The sequence below is a fragment of the Sander lucioperca genome, chromosome 11 (assembly GCF_008315115.2).
Source record: "Sander lucioperca isolate FBNREF2018 chromosome 11, SLUC_FBN_1.2, whole genome shotgun sequence".
Classification (NCBI taxonomy): Eukaryota; Metazoa; Chordata; class Actinopteri; order Perciformes; family Percidae; genus Sander; species Sander lucioperca.
This window is the reverse complement of record NC_050183.1, coordinates 2,684,286-2,702,740: the sequence shown is the minus strand read 5'-3', so window position 1 is coordinate 2,702,740 and position 18,455 is coordinate 2,684,286. Positions and strand designations below refer to the sequence as shown.

Genomic DNA, 18,455 nt, shown 5'->3' with positions numbered 1-18,455 from the left:
TCTGTTGCTGTGCCTTGTGGGAAGCGGAACCATTTCTCAGCGAGACTTCGATGTTGTTTCCTTTCCCCTGTATAAAAGCAACGTCTAATTGAGACTAATTAGCCAGACAAGGAGCGGCAATAAAATGTCATACAATACCTCACAGAGATCCCCCACCTAGATCTCTGCCTCACTATTCCACTGTCTCTTGGTCTTCCTGTCACACAAGGGCATACAGTGCTTCTTTGTCTTATTGAATATAATATCGCTCTAAGCCCACGCTTTCTGTCATTCAGTTATTCACCCAGTTATCTGAGAACAGCTTTGGTCAAAGCCTCTTATCTCTTCGGCTATTCATTTGACTAGTTTTATGACATTGTTGTAAAACTATTGAAAGTTATATTGATCTCCTCTGTCACCCTGTTCCTCTTTGTCTGATCTGGTTGTTTTCTTTCTGCTTCCGTTCACAGAGACGCTGATGGACACGAAGTGGGCCACGACTGAATTAGCCTGGACTGCACACCCTGAGACCGGGGTGAGTTTACTGTGCACTGTGTGTGTGTGTGTGTGTGTGTGTGTGTGTGTGTGTGTGTGTGTTTGTTTGCCTTTGTGTGTCCATGCAGAGTAATACTGATTTATTAATGGGGACACATGGTGTAAGAGAAGAGGGAATTGTGTACGCAACATAACCACATTCACCTTTATGTTCATGTGTGGACAGAGTAACTTTGACTCTTTCCTGTATTCAAGGGGTACATCCAGTTTTGTGTGTGTGTCTGTGTGTCTGCATTGTGTATGCATGCCTTTTGGAAGTTTAACAGTCTTGCACACCTTCATCAACAAATCACTCAACAGGATATGTTTTGGGATGCGCTTTTTAGCGGGCAGAAAAAGATACACCGCAATCCAATTTCACTGACCCGCCCAGTCACAGATGTTCCCTTCCCCTTGCCCCAGTTCACTTAAAACATGTGAAAACGGCAGTTTCCTCATGAACTAACCATTTATACACTGAAATATTTCTTGGCGTTGACCCATTGCACGCCCCGGCATCCAAATCTACCACACACAAAGTGCCACTGACAGCCCCATCTTGCTTTCCCATGTGGTCTCCACAATGGCCTAAAGAGGAGCAAAAAGAGGTTTGACCCCTCCTCAGCTATACTTCAAAGACCCCCAGCTCTCCTCCCCTCGTCTTTGTGTGGGCCTCTGACTTAGCCCTTGTGTTTTGAAAGGTGGGCCCCCATTTTTTTACGTTTTGTTTTTACCCCAACGCACTTGCATAGAGATTCCAACCCAGCTGGTTGAAGTCGCCCACCCCCCTTATTCTCCCCTTCCTTTACTTCCGAGTAACTAAGCACTAATGAAGCCAGACACACTAGCCACCTCAGCTGCAACAATCAGTTCACAGCCTTTCGTGCCCTCTTTCCCTTAAGTTCTTCCCTCTTCCGATCCGTCCATCTTCTTTTGCCTCCCTTTGCCCCCCTCCTCGTTAAGCTACAATGCAGCAGGGATGCTCCCACCGGTCCCATGCAGATTGGCATAGGAACTAAAAAACGCCTCCCCATTTCTTTTCCAAGCAAACCCGCAACAGATGCTCCTTTACAAAAGATATACATACAGTGGAGAGCCTTTTGCACTCCAGATTTCCCACATTACCAACCGAAAGACTGGAGATGAGTTTTTCCCCTGCCTTTTTTGTTTTGTAGCAGAATGTGCCAGACGGTGGTTGTCCCTGAGTTATCTTTCCACCCTGTTTTTCTTCGTTTTATTTTCCTCTTACACAAAGAAATCAATCCTTCCTGTTGTCTTGTTTCTGTCTTTATGCACAATGTATTGTGTGTGTGTGTTTATTTGTATTCTCTTGAAGTCTTGAAACAGGAGCGTCGAAGCCTATTTTTGTTAGAGGTAACGACGATTGTTTAAGAGAAGCCGATACAGTGGCTGAAAGGACTAACAAAACAACATACTGAGAGAGCTGGAAGGGAGGGGGAGAGCAGTGAGTCTAAAATTAAGTAAAGTACACAGAAATGTCCACGCAGAGAGAGGGAGACAGCATATGAGAGAACAAAAATCTATTTGTAAGAAAAAAATCTCCAGTCACACTCACCTCAGACTACACACCCTCTCCCAGGGACGCTGTCCAGCCAAGTCTGAGTCACAGCATATCTGTGTATTTTCACTGTGTTGCAAAACACATACAGATAAAGCATCAGACATAAAGCTTCACAGAGAAAACCTGAACTGTGTCTATTTGTGACGGTGGATCCAAAGACAACCAGCATATAAGTGCTATTAATGCTACCACTCTTGGTGTAAAAAGTGTGAAAGCCATTTGTGAATGTGTACGAGCATATTCAATTATTGATATGTGCAAGGCACTGCCTTCATATACCATGTTATATGTGGACATGTGTGTACATGTGTTCTTTTACCTCTGTGTCTGCACCTTGGTATGTGGATTTCTCTGTCTCACTGTTTGCATCTGTCTGTAGATAGCCTGTAGCATATGTGCATAATGTCTCATGTCTCTGTCTAGGTGTGTATGTGTGTGTGCATGTGGACACCTATCTTGAGCTGCATTCATGTTGTTGCTTGTATTTCCAATTTCCGCTGTTTCCCTGTATTGTGTGTGTGTTTGTCCATATACCGTATCATTTATCTTTCAAAACAGATGGGTCATGAAAGGGTAATTCCACTTTATAGCAAGACTTCCCCAGATCTGGAATGACACCCACAGGGTTTTCCATAACCATACACTAATAACAATATACAAAGTTAGCTAGCTTGTAGAGATAATAACTATTCTTGGTGTATCACTGTCTGCTTCACAGACCCCCAGCATGCTAAAACATGTTATGAACAAGCTAACATGTCCTTAAAAGTAGCCTTAGAGAGATTATGCATACTAACAACAAACAGAAAAATAAAAGCCTGTTGGGGCTACAACATTTCAGCTAATGCCTAAAGCTACAGTACTAATGCTAGTTTATCTAAGTTACCATCAAGGTTGCTAACAGTTAATGTTCACCTTGAATTAATCTAAGGTTCATGAATGAAAAAAAGTTGCACATGAAAACGTCTTAAGCCCCTGCAGCACAATCTGTGTCTCCTGTTTCTATTCATATCTGTAGTTTGTTCCAAAGAGTCATAGTTTTGCCAAAATATTGCGGAATTTATTTTTCCAGCGGGCCTTTGGACCTTCAAGGAGGGTGATAGTGCGTCATAGAAGCATTGTTCATTGTCATCTGAAAGTATAATTTAAAGCTTTGATTGGAAAGGACAACGAGAAAATGGAGTCGATCGCAAATCTTGCATAACGATTAATCTTGATGGAAATCGTTGCCAAGAAACTTGACCCTTTTTTACATGACCTACTTAATTCATTCAGGCTTGGTAAGCAGGCGTGTTTGGCCACTGGTCATGTCTCGGGGGGAATGACCTCTCTCTTAACACATGCATACACAAACAGACGCACACCTACATACTCTCAAACAAACACACAGAGCTATACACTCTCAGGCAGACAGACTCACACAAGCACAATTAAACAAGCACACACAACCTCACACACAACCTCACACACACACACACAAACACTTGGCTGTATCGCTCTTTTGCAGTGGGTGATTTATTACACTGAACTAAATACCCATTGACACTTCATGCTTTTAGCCATCCCATTGACCTGGTCGGTGATTATCGATTCTCTCTGGTCGCTTCCTCTTTTGCTCTCGCTCTCGCCGGGCCATCATTTTAATGCCACAGCCGAGCTACGCCCATTCTCCCTCTCTCCCTCATGGCCTCCAGGGTCTTGGATGAATAGCCTTGTCTCCACCACATCCATATTACAGCCTCAATTAAGGTACCCAAGAGCTCAGGTAGAAACAACTGGCTCTGGAGACAAACTGGTGCTTTAATGCCAGAGTTTCGAGACAGCCAAATGTTCCGAGACTAACTTCGGTCCCAAGAGTGCAACCGTATTTAATTTGTTATCGTGTCTTGGCATAAAAACTTAAGTATTCTAGTGTTTTAAGGTGGCAGGGCGGCTGAGTGATGTGAAAGATCATCCTGTAATCAGAAGTTTTAGAAGACTTTTAGCTGAAGCTGCACTCTAGCTTTTATTCTTTTGTCTAGTTTAATTGTGTTTAATTTAATCTTCCTCCTCATTGCCTTTTAAATGCTTTAATGCATTGCCATGCCTTATGCAAAACACTTGTTTGAAAGGTGATATGCAAATAAACTTGCCAGGCCTTGGCTTAGCTAAAGAAAAAAATGTACTCTGTTTGTCTGATAGGAAAGGGGAGCAGATCCCTCAGCACACACGCACATGCATGCACACACACTCACAAAGATATATTATACACTATCGCTATTTGAAGTGAAATGATTTAATCGTGGTGTCCTCATTCGAGATTGAAAAATGCATTAGATTACAGTGCCTAACAGCTTTTACAGTCGAGTTTGCTTGTGCTCATTTAATGAAGCTGGTAATCAAAGTTTAGAAAATGTAATCCTATTTTATCCTGAGTAATTCACCCCCTGTGTACTGTAGTACCAATGAAAGATGTAGAGGAGTGTAAGAACCAAAAATCATGAAGGTTAAACCGGCATCTTCATTAGAGGACGTTGCGATCATTGCTCTGTAATTGAAGCATAATTGGTTGTAAAGCAATGTGGCTGCCATTTCCAAACAGATATGAGGTAAACATGCTGTGGTGGCTCTGGGATAAGGAGGTGACAGGTTGCCGTAATTGAGATGAATTTGCAGTCCTCATCACTGGCTTTTTACACTACACTAACCAGAGATGAAAAATGTAGCATGACAAAGGCAAGGGACTGTAACTGAAAATACCCAAAAAGTCACAAAAAAAGAGATTAACTTTTGCTTCTTTTTCTTTAAGTTCTAACCTCTGCCCTGTTTTTTTCATTCTTTTTTATCATGAAATGTGACTGAATGTAGCTCTTAAAGTTTTAATGCAAGGTGTACAGAGATCGGTGAATGCACTTCCCAGAAATTAGACAGACACAATGTCTAAGTACTTGTGGAACTGTATGTGTATCTGTCAATGATAAGAATACGCATTTACACCCTCTGACCTGTTTATGTTTCTTTTCTACTCGCTTTTCAGTGGGAAGAGGTGAGTGGCTACGATGATGCCATGAACCCCATCCGGACATACCAAGTCTGCAATGTACGTGAAGTCAACCAGAATAACTGGCTACGCAGTGACTTCATCCCACGAAAGGATGTGCTGCGTGTATATGTGGAGATGAAATTCACAGTGCGCGATTGCAACAGCATTCCCAACATCCCAGGTTCCTGCAAAGAGACCTTCAACCTCTTCTACTATGAGTCTGACTCAGACTCAGCCACAGCCACCAGCCCTTTCTGGATGGAGAACCCTTATGTGAAGGTTGACACTATTGCCCCAGATGAGAGCTTTTCCATGCTTGAGTCTGGCCGGGTAAACACAAAAGTCAGAAGTTTTGGACCATTGTCCAAAGCCGGGTTTTACTTGGCCTTTCAGGACCTTGGTGCTTGCATGTCGCTCATCTCAGTGAGGGTCTTTTACAAGAAGTGTTCCACCACCATCGCCAACTTTGCCGTTTTCCCGGAAACAGCAACTGGGGCTGAGGCAACCTCTTTAGTCATTGCGCCAGGAACTTGTGTCCCCAACGGCGTGGAGGTGTCTGTGCCATTGAAGCTTTATTGCAACGGAGACGGCGAGTGGATGGTTCCCGTAGGAGCCTGCACCTGCTCGTCTGGCTTTGAACCAGCCATGAAGGAAACCCAATGTCAAGGTGAGTGTTTTCACAACAGATATTATGGTCAGTTCAGAATTTTATTATTCAGTGTTTAACGAGACATACTTCAACAGGGTACCCAAGGTTCAAGCTCTATGTTAGCTGCTGAACTGACCCAAAGCAATTCAATGAATCTTTACAAATCTACAGAACAGTGTGCTATTTTGTAGCTTATTCCGTAGTCTTACCCTCCTGGAAGATGGTGATGGGGTTGGGAGGATTTCCCTATGGCGATCAATAATGTATCACATTATTACTGCTGAGAAAAGTTACATTTGCATTTTAGGCGTATAGTATCTGATGGTTCTATGCAGGGTGAATTACAATGAGTGAGTAGTAAGGGGTCAAAGTCTTGCTGAAGGACGCTTCATCTGGCAAATGGCTGTTGTGGACACACACTGATTGTTGGAGAGATTGAACCGTATTGTTTTGGCTACGGGTTACAGCCTCTATCACTAGATTGTCCAGCTGCCACGTTATTATGAGCCATTTATTTGCCTTGTATTCTTTGACACATTAATCCAATGATGACAAGGTAAAATAATACACCCTAGATGACACTGACAGCACGCGGCTGACCTCAGTTTCGCCTGGCAGCTGGTTGCTAAATAAATGGAAATGCAGGGGAGGCTGTCTGTTTCTGAGAGGCTCTATGATGGGTTCAGGTCTGATGGAAAACATGACAGGTTCACAGAGGTTGAGAGAAAGGTAAATTTAAACAGCAAGGTCTCGACTGGAATGGAGTGCAGGTGACAGCATGGAGGACAGGGAGGGTTAAAGGGAAAATGTGCGTATAGTGAGGAGTATGGGGGCGTAAAACTAGGCTTAGGGTGCGCAGGTCAAACGGAGACAGCAGAATGAGAGGAAGGGGGGGTGGCAGGGTTATTGATCAGCGAGGTTGAATGCGAGGTGTCTGTGCATGTATAGTTTGTGTGTGGTTGTGTCGGCCTGGGTTCAGAGGGCGCATTCTTCTCCTGAGAAGACCTTTAAGTTAAGTACCCATACGGGTGTTCAGCCAGAGAGAGGGTGGCCTGGCAGCTTCTGGCAGACCCTAAATATGTGTGCTCACCTTTCGAAGGAGTGTCTATTTGTGAGAGAGCGAGAGAGAGCATAGTAAATCTAAAGCATGGTGTATGTGGTTAAAAACTAATTTGTTTGCTCCTGGCAGCTCAAGGTTAAAGCCCTGGCTACTGGGTCCTGATAAAATGTACTCTAATCAAGCTTCAGTGGAAACCACAGGGGATAAATTTCCCTCTCTTCTTCTCTTCTCACTTCACCTCTCCTCAGGTCCACTCTCCATATTCATTACTCATCATCTTTTTGCCATGACTCTTCCTTTCTCTGCTTTTCTGTCCTCGTTACAACATGCAGCATCTCCTCTAGCTCCGCCACCGTCGCTCCCCCATTCTCCATTGTAGTCTTTACCTGTCCTCTGAAGGCCGTTGCTCTCATTAATACGCCACCAGAGTTACAGTAAGGGTGTCTGCATTAATATTAATCGATGAGCCTTTTTTTGCCTTTCCACTCATTTGCTGCACATTTTTCACACCCAATATTCTTTACTTTTTTCTTCATGCTCCACACTTTCCAATTTCAGCATACATTCTAATCAGTTCCTTAAGCTCTATGTTCTGCATGAACATAGAGCTTAGGATAAGACACAGGGGAGTGGGGAAAGGGGAGAAAAAAAGCGCCTGCAGGATTAGCATTTTCTATGCCTCCACCTCTTCCACCTCTCCCTCCCTTTTTCTCTAGCCCCTTGTCTCTCTTTCTTCCACATTCTTTAGCAGTTCCTCTAAGGGGAAAATTGATGAAAGGAAGATGATGACCCCTTTACAGACTGGAAGTGATTGATCAGCACTTTCAGGCCTTCCCTGAAAAAAGAAGAAGCCTCATTTAATGGGAATGCTCCATCAACATCTTTCGTTAGGCCAACATGTTCAAAAACTAACACTCTCATCCCCTGGGACTTGAGGAATTGCTTGTAGTTTACTTTGTGTGAACTTAAATGAACTTGTACAGGTCATGATACCATTTTGAAGAAGTTGTTCTCCCACCTGGTAAAACTCGAGGTCATATCTTATCTGTTTATCAAGCAGTACTTCCTGTTAGCCAGTGGCGTGGATGACTCTGATTAATGGTGGAAGAACAAATACACTCAGTGCTAATGTACACGATGCAGTCAACTGGTGGTTTTGTGCTAATATTGAACTCTCAAAAAAAACAAACAGGGACACAGCAGGAGCAGGAAGTGGTCTGCTGTAGATTTTACCTCCAACCTTGGTTGTTTTCACCAGGGAGCGAAAAACAAACACAGGAGCTCCAGTGATGATTATCATTCAGAGGGACAAACATAGCAGTGTGTCCTTGACGTTGACGAGCTAACGCACTAGTGGGTCAGCTAATCAACTGGCCCCTGTAAACTTTGCCTGTCTTACCTGCTCTCGTCTTTTTTTTATTAAGCACTGCGGCAAACTCATTCATCTTTTAACGAGATAGTTTATCAAAGATATAGAGTCTGCCAAAGTGTTCTGGATCACAGTGCCGCTGTTAGTGTTTCCCTGCATGTCTGCAGCTTATCACCTGAGTTATAAACTTACAAACAGCGGCTATGAATGGAGATAGGACATTTACAAAGACCAGCAGTGTTTTCATCTGATTAACTAGGCTTCACTAATCGAAAACCAGTTTAGGTGATATTATGTTGAAGGAAGTTTTGTAGGTCTGTAAAGGAAGTGATCTCAAGGATAAAATAATGCAAACAAAAGTTTGTGTGTTTGTGTGTGTGTGTGTGTGTGTGTGTGTGTGTGTGTGTGTGTGTGTGTGTGTGTGTGTGTGTGTGTCTTTTGTGTGCAGTTTTGCACAGACCCATGTTTGTGTACACCTCAGCATGTGTGTCTCTCTGATTTTCTGTGTTCTGTTTATATGCATTTGATAAAATACTGAATTCAGATAAAAGCACCATGCCAACATTTTGGCTCTGAAGGTCGTGTATGTAATTTGGGTTGACAGTCTCATTGTGTGAGCATGGGTTTATGCAAACAGCTACATGCTGCTCAAAACTCCCTCTCCTTCCCCACTATAGTTTGCCGAAGATTCACACTTCATATGGGGAAAAGGGAACATGTGGGGATGAAAACAAATCATGTGCATGTGCACACATGTACATAAACAAACACATGCTAAATACATCAAATAGGCTGTTTTAGTGAGCTGGAACGGTGTTACCAATAACATGTAGTGTTTTTATTCCAGAATGAGAGTGGCCTACTGCCCATTTGGAAAATGTGACCCACACAAACATAATATACAAGTGTAGCAAAAACAGTTTTACCTTAAATTGTTATGTACAATCCACACTATTACTTATAATAATTATCTTTCTCCATTCTCTTTTGCCATCAGCTTGCAGCCCTGGCACCTTCAAGTCCAAACAGGGAGACGGCTTCTGCTTGCCCTGTCCAGCCAACAGCCGTGCCAGCTCAGGAGCATCCAGCGTTTGCTCCTGTCGAAACGGTTACTACCGCTCAGACACCGATTCTCCCGACTCCCCCTGTACCAGTAAGTAAAGACTGCTTTCAATTGACTAAATACTGAAATGAGACTGAAATGATGTTATTGCATTCCTTTCTGAAAACCAGACAGAAATACCTCATATTCAGACCGCAATAGTAATATTGATAGCCATAAAAAAAAATGTAATGTGTGGTGAATGTTCTCCCAAACTTCCCTCGTTTTATTGTTCTCTCAATGGCTGATAAAACCCCCCAGGAATACGTTCCCACCACGACAAATGGATGGCAAACAAGTCTGCTTGCTTTCTCAACGTTATCCGAAACGTTATCATCCAACCCCTCCCCCCCCCGACTCTCAATCTATCTGTTCTCGATGCTGCCATCCCTTTACAGACAGACAGCGGAGGGATTTTTCTAGTCTAGTAGTGCCTTCATTAAGAGCAAACACACACACGTAGGAGCTAATTCATTCACTGGTGAAGAGAGAAGATCCTTTTTTCTGTTGATGGGGTGGGGAGCTGGTTCTCCCACAGTGCAGTGAAAGATAAGGCTCCGGTAATTGGATAAGAATTGCCAAGGCTCTGCCAATAGTTTGTCTCGCTCGTTCCTCCCAGCACTTCACACACAGACACACAGTGGAAATGAACATCCAATTCAAATTTGAACTCCTGTCCTCTTTTTTTTAAGAACTCTTGGGACAGACAGTTGTTATGTGAAAGAAAAAAAATGTTTGAGTTAATGCATGAAAAATGTACTAATACCACAGCACAAGGGACATTCTTGGGTTATGAATTGTGTTGCTAGCAGCTATGGAATAATGAATGCATGTGTGTATAATGATATGTAAACTGTGTTTTACAATATGAATCTCTGTCTATTGTCAGTATGTCTCTGTACTGTCAAATTTCTTTACACCTATTGTGCATGGGTATTAAATTCTCTCTCATTCCAAATGTATTTTCTTCATCTCATCCACGCTGTGCTTCCCTTTTGCAGCTATTCCTTCTGCACCACGCAGTGTCATCTCCAGTGTGAACGAAACCTCGCTCGTGCTGGAATGGAGCGACCCACGTGACTTGGGTGGCCGTGAAGACATCTTCTACAACGTCATCTGTAAGAAGTGTCTGCCTGAGCGAGGAATGTGCTCACGGTGTGACGACAACGTCGATATCTCGCCACGCCACCTGGGCCTGACCCAGCGCCGCGTTGCCGTCCGTAACCTACAAGCCCACACACAGTACAGCTTTGAAATCCAGGCAGTCAACGGTGTTTCCAACAAGAGCCCCTACACACCTCAGTTCTCTGCAGTGAACATCACCACAAATCAGGCTGGTAGGTGAAACTGCAGCCTCGTGGCTACCTGTCAAAGATCAATATTGAACTTGTAGGCACTGCCAACTTTTAAAGTCTGGAAAAAGACACAAAAGAATGTCAGAGAATATGTTCTGCGCTTAAGAAGTAAAGATCAATTTCTTGTATGTATGTAGGAGTGTGTTACATATTTTCCCTTTGAACAGGGATTGAGAAGGAAGACATTCTTCTGAATGAGCTTAGAAAGGGACCTTTTTCACACACCCACAGCATGCTCTGTACTAACACCGCTGCAAATAGCAATAGCGAGGCAGTATGTATTCAAAGTGTTGAACCCTCAGTATTCTAGCTGCCCACTGCTTCCAACCCACCACTCCTACAGCCCACAGCAATAACAGTAACTAGGCCAATGTAGCAATCAGTGCTGAGATACATTTTTTTGTTTACAGAAGACTGAAACCCAGCTGATGTAATGTTATGTATGGAATAATTTAGGATAGTAATGATAAGCACCAGTATGATAAGGTTCCTCATAACATTGAGATGTACGCTGTTATTGTCAGGGTCAATTATTGTGTATTACTAGGTAGATAGGTATGTGGGTTGCTAAGTGGGTAGGCAAGTAGATTTTTGCAATTACTTACTGAAATTTGGCAATTTCGGTGTGTTTGGTTTACCTTAAGCTTACTTTACATGCTAGTTCTTGTGGGTTGGTCTCTTTGTTGAGGTTCTTCAAGGGCTCTTCATTTGGGCCTTGGATGTGTTTAGTCGCTATGTTAAATTTGCTATATCTGCATACTTAAACACCAAGGATTAGCCCTTGCTCCTCCCCCATCCCCTCCATCGTCTCTCACTTTCTCCATGGCCTTGTCCTTCTCACCTCTAACCTTGTGTTCCTGCTCCTAAAAGATGCTTTAGGAATGCCTTCTGTTTGTGGGTCTAGGACCCAAAGGCCCTACAGGGCCCCTTGTGACGGCCTCATTGTTTTACAAGGGGATGGGCACTGGGCTGACAGGGACCACTGTCCATTCTTGGGTGCTTGGGGTCAGTTGAGTGCAAAAAAATAAGCGAAGGGAAAGGAGGGGGCAAGAGAGCATCAACTGTGATCAGATTATCCCCTGGTGTAGTCCAAAGACCATCCCTGCATGTGCATTCACCTTTTAAGAACCAAAATAAATACTAGGGTGGTGATAAGCCCCAGGGGCCACCTCCATGGTTACTTCAACGTCTTCTACCGGAGGAGGGCCCCTAATCCCCTGGCTAGGGGATCTGCCTAGGAAGCATTGTCTTCTGGGGGTGAAAGAGAGACGTGGTGGGCCTGGGTGGATGGGGGAGGGGGGCAGGTTTAGGGAGCAAAGAGAGAGAGTGAGAGAAACAGAAGGATGTCTGGCCACATACACAGGCAGCAGAGGGAGAAAGGAAATGCAAGGGGGAGGATTAAAGAACTAAAAGCTAGGGATAAAAAAGGAAGGGAGAGAGACTGAGAGAGCGGAGATGGAGGTCTGCACTGGAGAGGATAGGGGAAATTAAAGAATGTGGTTGTGTGAGTGTAGGAAAAAGTGAAGAACTTCATTTTTTGAAGAGAAGGCATGACTGGAGATTGACAGTTATGAAACAAAAGCAATGGAGTAGACTAAGAGAAGGGAGTGAGTCAGAGATACAGAACAAGCCTGAACTTAGAAAAGAGGACGAGAGACAGGGAGGCAGACAGAACTTAGCCATTAATAGGCCCATGTGAAAGAAGCATGAAAAGCTCAGGTGGGTGGAGTGCCAGTGTGTTTCATGCTCCTCTGTGTGTGTGTGTGTGTGTGTGTGTCCACCAATGCATTGAATGTCTATTTGTGTGCACATTATATAAATTATGTCTATAAAGTGTTAATTAAGTGTGGCAACTGTATGCAATACAATGTATGCACAGAACATAGGCTTAATACATAGGATTTCTTTATCTTGAAAAACGATAAACAGAGAAAAACAGTTCTTCAAGAATTTAGTGCAAAAGTGCAGCAGTAGTTCAGCATGGATGCAGTTAACTTAAAAGTGAAAAGTCTTTATCTGTATGTGTGCTTGCCCTTAAGCTTGCCTACAGTTGGTGTACGTTAGAGAGAACTGCATGTACCAGAGACTTATCCATCAGTTTTGCAGTCCTTCCTCCCCGAGGACTCTGGGAGGGAGAATTTGAGCATTAGCGGGGAATGGTTCTGCATACTAATTATTGGCCAACGCTTTTCACAAAGCCCACAGTCTAAGACTTTGGATTTGGCCTTCTGTGGACATACAAAGGGCATAGAACTTGAAAAGACATAACATAGAAAACGATAAATAAAGCAGATTTTCCTTTATTTATTTTGCCCTGTGTAGCTCCGTCTGCAGTGCCCACAGTTCACCTGATGGCGGCCACAGCGAGCACCATGAGCCTGTCCTGGCTGCCTCCAGAGAAACCCAACGGAATCATTCTGGATTATGAGATTAAGTACCATGAGAAGGTAAGCAGCAATGTAAGTCAACGCCTCTAATTCAATCCAATTTCATTGACTTGCATGGTCTCTGTTCCATCTGTGTTTCTGTAAATGTGGAAAACAATGCCTCTGCTGATAAACACATGGTTACAGTGAGGCAAGTCACCATTTCCAATCTTAGTTTGTGTGATGATCCTCCCCTACTTATTCCCCTCTTCCCATCCCTCTATCCCTCCTTCCTTTTTCTCTCTTTCCCTCCTCCCAATCCTTTCCCATATTTCTATTATGCTCTGCCCTTTTCTCTACCCCTAATTCCATTTCTCCCTCTTGCCCTCCCTCTTATCCTCCGTCCCCTCTCAATCCATGCATTAGAAAGTTTCTGTATTTTCCAGGGGCCCAGAGAGTAGTGACTGGGTCTGCCTCAGGGAGAGAACAAAGGCACTCAGTGTATATCTGCTCTGTTTGTTGTCATGTCCTCCTCCCGTTGAATTAACACACCAGCTACAAACTGTCTCTCTTCATTTCTCTCTCTCTCACTCTTGTCTGCATATTATTTTTTTACCGACTTGCATGGTTAGATTAGCGTGTAAAGGAGGGTAGAGCATCAGAGAGGGGGTGATGAGTGGGACAATACAGGGGGCTGCTACGTATTTGGTATTGTTTTCATCACTGACTGTCTTTGTCTCTGCAGGATCAGGGTGAGGCCATCGCCCATACCATGACTGCCCAACGGAGCAACGCCCGCATTGAAGGTCTCAAGGCTGGTACACCTTATGTGATACAGGTCCGTGCCCGAACAGTGGCCGGTTATGGTCGTTACAGCAGCCCAGCCGACTTCAGCACCAACCTGCAAAGTATGTTACTCCCATACCTACTTCATTACCCAGGGATATATTGGGTTATTTGCGGCTTAACAGCAATACTTTTATAATAGGGCTGTGCATAAGCTTATGAACATAATGGAGGCTCAAAAGCTTATAGAGCTAGAAGCTACTGTGCCTATTTTTCATGCAGAAATACTGAAATCCTTGTAGAGAAACTGACTTATGATTTGGTGAAAATCTACTATTTCCTAGCAATCAGTCAAGGTATCAGCCTCACTCCCCTACTCACTAAGCAGACAAAGAAAATAACTGAATAGTCTATCTTACAGTCTTCATAAATGCATTTATTAGTCCCAGCTGGCTCTCCATTCTGCTTAACACAGCATTATGAACACAAGGGCATAGTTACCTACGTAAGCATACAATTCTGAAGTGGGCGTGGGAAGCATACAAGCCTATTTGTAAGAACTACGGCAGAGCACACAGTGGCACAGTCTTTAGCTATACAAATGATTGCAGCTAGTGTAGGTGTATGTTTTTGTCAACTTCTCCAAGTAACCATTTTTTCTCTTTGACCCCTAAAGCCGACCCTCCAAAGTCATGGCAGGAGCAGCTGCCACTCATCGTGGGATCAGCCACTGCCACCTTGGTCTTCATCATTGCAGTTGTGGTCATCGCTCTCGTCTGCCTCAGGTCAGAATATAACTCCTCTACTGGCCTCTCAAAAAATCAGAACACGTGAAAGAAGAGCATGTATGGCAAAGCACGTCTACACTGACTCATTTATGACAGAATATGTTCAAACAGTGAGGACTTACAGAAACATTTGTGGAAAATATTTTTCCTTCAAGTTGAAAAAAACAAACGGAGATTGCTTCAAATGTCAACTTTGTTTGCATGTCCTCCACAACACCCCAGAACAGTCTCAGCGGATTGCTGTGCCACCTGTGAGGCCACTGAATGCCAGATTAGCCTTCTGAATCTGTGAATAGTAAACAGCTTTGGCCAAAATCTTACTTTGTTCACTGGACACAGCATGGCAGAGCAGCTGTTGGGCCTGATAGGTCTGTCCTCATGGCCTGACACTCAGAATCAACTGTGCGTCTGCCCGACCACAAAGAACACAGATGCGCTCCTGTCTGCTGGGCCCAATTGACTGGGAAGATGCAAGCAGCTGCTCACACCTTTTAAAAAGTCTGATAATGCATCAGCTGGGTTCTAACCACACTCGTTTATCCTTATACCAATCATTTGTCAAGCAGCAAATGCAGTGCATGTGTGTATATATGTGTGGATGGTTGGCACCCACCACTGACTAGCACCCACTGGGTTCACTCCACAAGCCAGTTCAGGCATCGGCTGACAAGCGTGGGCATCGGTCACGCTAGACTGAATAATAATCGCCCTTGCTCTCCCACCTCTCCCTCTTGCATCTTCGCTCTCTTCTATTTTCACACCGCTACAGTGTGTCTCTCTCAGGGTCTTGGCTTAGCCGCTGCTCCGACTGCCACAGAAGAAGGACAAAATAGTAATAACACAAAACACAGAGCTTCGGCATATTCCGGAACCAAATTAGAATTTGAAATAAGATGCAAATCAGCATAGGGTATTATTGCCCTGGTTACTGGTTAGACAACAAAGGAAGCACATTAACATGTAATTTCAACAACCCAGCCCCCTCGCTCTGTCATCCTCGTTGTGCCCACCCCCCTCCCTACGGTGCAGAAGGGACACGTGCAGGAAGAGGATGGTTCTATGGGTAAAAGAGAAAAAGAGAGAAAATGGAAAGAGAGAATGACAGCAAGAGAGAGAGAGAGTCCATGAAGACAAAATAAGAGGCAGATTAAATTGAAATGAACAATGTAATGTCTGTAGGGCGAGAAAGGCGAGACAGCTGAGCTTGCTGTTTGAATTTGCTTTTGTCTCGGCTGCTCATTTTGGGGGTACCGAGAGTGAATGGCTTTCACTTGCTGCTTCAGACAATAGTACGATATCTTTTTGTTAAAACTCATGTTACAGTCCCCAAGTCTGAATCATTTTACCACAAGGCATTGATCCAATCTTTATCTACATTATATCCTTTGCTTCCAATGCAAAAAGGCAAAACATTTTCCCCAAGCCACAACGTAGCGTGGCTACATCTCCGCAGACATTATTAGGTATCTGTTTTCTCCTCCTGCCTTTGTTCCTTTTTGGTATTTGCACCCTGCTGTGTTTAGCCCATGTGACTCAGTTTGTGTTTTGATATTTCTCAACAGAAAGCAGAGAAATGGTTCAGAGTCGGAATACACAGAGAAACTGCAGCAGTACAGTAAGTCTCTTTGCTGAGATGCCCCTCCTTTTTGCATTATTCAAATTTCAACGGCATTATTCCTATACTTCTGCTCAGCCATTATTACTTAGCAATGACTGAGCATCCCCAACCACTAAAGAATAGCTCACATAACATAAATTGGCTTGATCATCTAGTGAAGCAATAAAGTATTATAAATGATCTTGCTTTGATCTATACTTGGTTGATAAAGAATATGTTTATATAACTTTACATAGTGTTGAAATTTAGTTTGACGTCATAGATTCACTTTCCTGTTCTTGCCACTGAATCCCCTATAGTAACGCCGGGAATGAAAGTCTACATTGACCCCTTCACCTATGAGGACCCCAACGAGGCTGTGCGCGAGTTTGCCAAGGAGATCGACGTCTCCTGCGTGAAGATCGAGGAGGTCATTGGCGCAGGTAACCCACCAAAGCTCCTGAGCTACAGGGGGAAGACTGCTAGTCACCTCCAGGCCATACCGTTAGAGGACTTCACACCAAGCGGTACTTTCACTCAATTCATCGCTAGCCCTCTCCTTGCTCCTTCCCCTCCCACACTCGCCATCTCTTAGGAACCCCTTTCCTGTATTACAGATGTTTTAAAGCATTACAAGCTACAGTATGTCCTCTTTAAGTTAGCGTTACTCACAGTCCTAGCACCCTTATGTTGTTTACCATGCCATGTGCATTTAGTGTACCTGTAATACCTTTATGTGTGGTGGATTATCATTTCACCCGTGTTCTTAAAATGGAGCCCAATCCTGGAATGCTCGATGCTTTCTAAATTTCTTTTCTAAACGATTAAAAAATATTCTTGATTCTAACTGAAGCAGCTTTTGCACAATGCAAGACTACAGCCCCATACAGACAGGATTTATTTCTCTAGTGGAGTTAATCCTGTCCGAGCGCATGTGTGTGGTTTTTCTCATATCTCTTCCAGTATTAATTACATCCCTATTGGTTTTTTTGGCACACTTATTGGCCCCCCATTTTTTTCACGTTCTGTACAGATAGACATGCTGTGTGTTTAAATGTAACTCGAGTATTTGCACATGCATTTCCCAGTTTCCCATTTTTAAATTTCAGCAGTCACCGGCGTTTAAGTTCTGAGAGGTGTAATGAAAGAATTTTACACAAACCCATTACTTGGTTACCGACATACAGTTGTTATTGGAAGCCGATCTGACCCTACAGGCTTATCAAATAGTTTATGTCCACCTTACGTTAAATTGTTTTATGTATAGTCGCCTGAGGATGCCTGGTGTTGTATAAAGCAATTCCTGTTACCAAGGTGCATGGCTAATATTTATCTCTCGCATCCCCCTGAAATATTTATCCCGTCTGGATGGGGCATAAGATATTAAAATGTTTCTTCTCCAGGATTGTCCGTCTCTGACCCTGCCCTCTTTTTAAGTGTCTATAGAATATCTTTATTTAAGGGTGCTTCTACTGGATCACTATATTTAACCCCTTGTCCTAGCATTATGTGGTTGTGTCCCCACCTTTTAGAACCCCTCCCTAACACTTGATGTTGTAGATAGTAAAATATTTTATGTATTTAATATATTTGATAGTAATATCTCTGCTCAAAAGCTGCAGGACTGTGCCGATTGAGGTTGAGTTTTTCTTAGCATTATATCTGAACCAAAATGGAGGACGTGATGTCAGAGATGGGAGTCCTTACTACTGCTTCTGCTACTACCATTACTACTGCTACTGCTACTGCTACGACAGCTCTTCTACTTCTGAGGCTACTACTTGAAACCCGTCGCTTCCCAGCATTCGCCTTAAAAGTGACGAACCCTCAAACCCTGTCTTCCCTGTCCCCCTCCTCTCCTCTCCCCCTTCCTCAATCCATCCCTCCATTCCTCCATCCCTGCCCCTCTCTCCCCTGACTTCCCCCACATCGCTCCATTCACCTTGTTTCTCTTGCATTCTTGCACACGCTTGGTGTAGACTCTAAACGGAAAGCATCCACCACCTCAAGAACCCCCAAGCTTCTGTCTCCACCTATCTCTTCCCCCTGTGCCCGCTTCTCCAGCCACCCTGAAGCTTAGCACCCCAACCCCCACCCCCCACCCACCCGCCCCGATCCTTGCCCCATTCCTCCTCTGTCCCTCAGCTCTCACTCTCTCATCACCCTGCTTTGCCATTTGTTTTACATTTCAACATGCGCTTTTTTCAACTCTACATCTTCTCACATTTCGCCATCATGTCTCATACTCATCATGCTGTTTCTTTTA

At 43.8% G+C, this 18,455-nt stretch overlaps 1 protein-coding gene across 13 annotated transcripts in view; it reads left to right on the top strand.

Moving 5' to 3' along the window:
- LOC116055284 (ephrin type-B receptor 3) overlaps nt 1-18,455 on the top strand; it is a 60,949-nt gene that overhangs the window by 29,519 nt on the left and 12,975 nt on the right. For 3 of the 13 annotated variants that reach the window (XM_036007185.1, XM_036007180.1, XM_031307152.2), the window contains exons 2-10: nt 450-514; nt 5,112-5,784; nt 9,193-9,348; nt 10,299-10,634; nt 12,975-13,111; nt 13,764-13,926; nt 14,481-14,589; nt 16,155-16,207; nt 16,498-16,716. In XM_036007185.1, coding sequence (XP_035863078.1) covers nt 450-514; nt 5,112-5,784; nt 9,193-9,348; nt 10,299-10,634; nt 12,975-13,111; nt 13,764-13,926; nt 14,481-14,589; nt 16,155-16,207; nt 16,498-16,716 — 1,911 coding nt within the window. The remainder of the gene's footprint in view (nt 1-449; nt 515-5,111; nt 5,785-9,192; nt 9,349-10,298; nt 10,635-12,974; nt 13,112-13,763; nt 13,927-14,480; nt 14,590-16,154; nt 16,208-16,497; nt 16,717-18,455) is intronic. The other 10 variants (XM_036007184.1, XM_031307157.2, XM_031307159.2 and 7 more) reach the window with 6 other exon arrangements.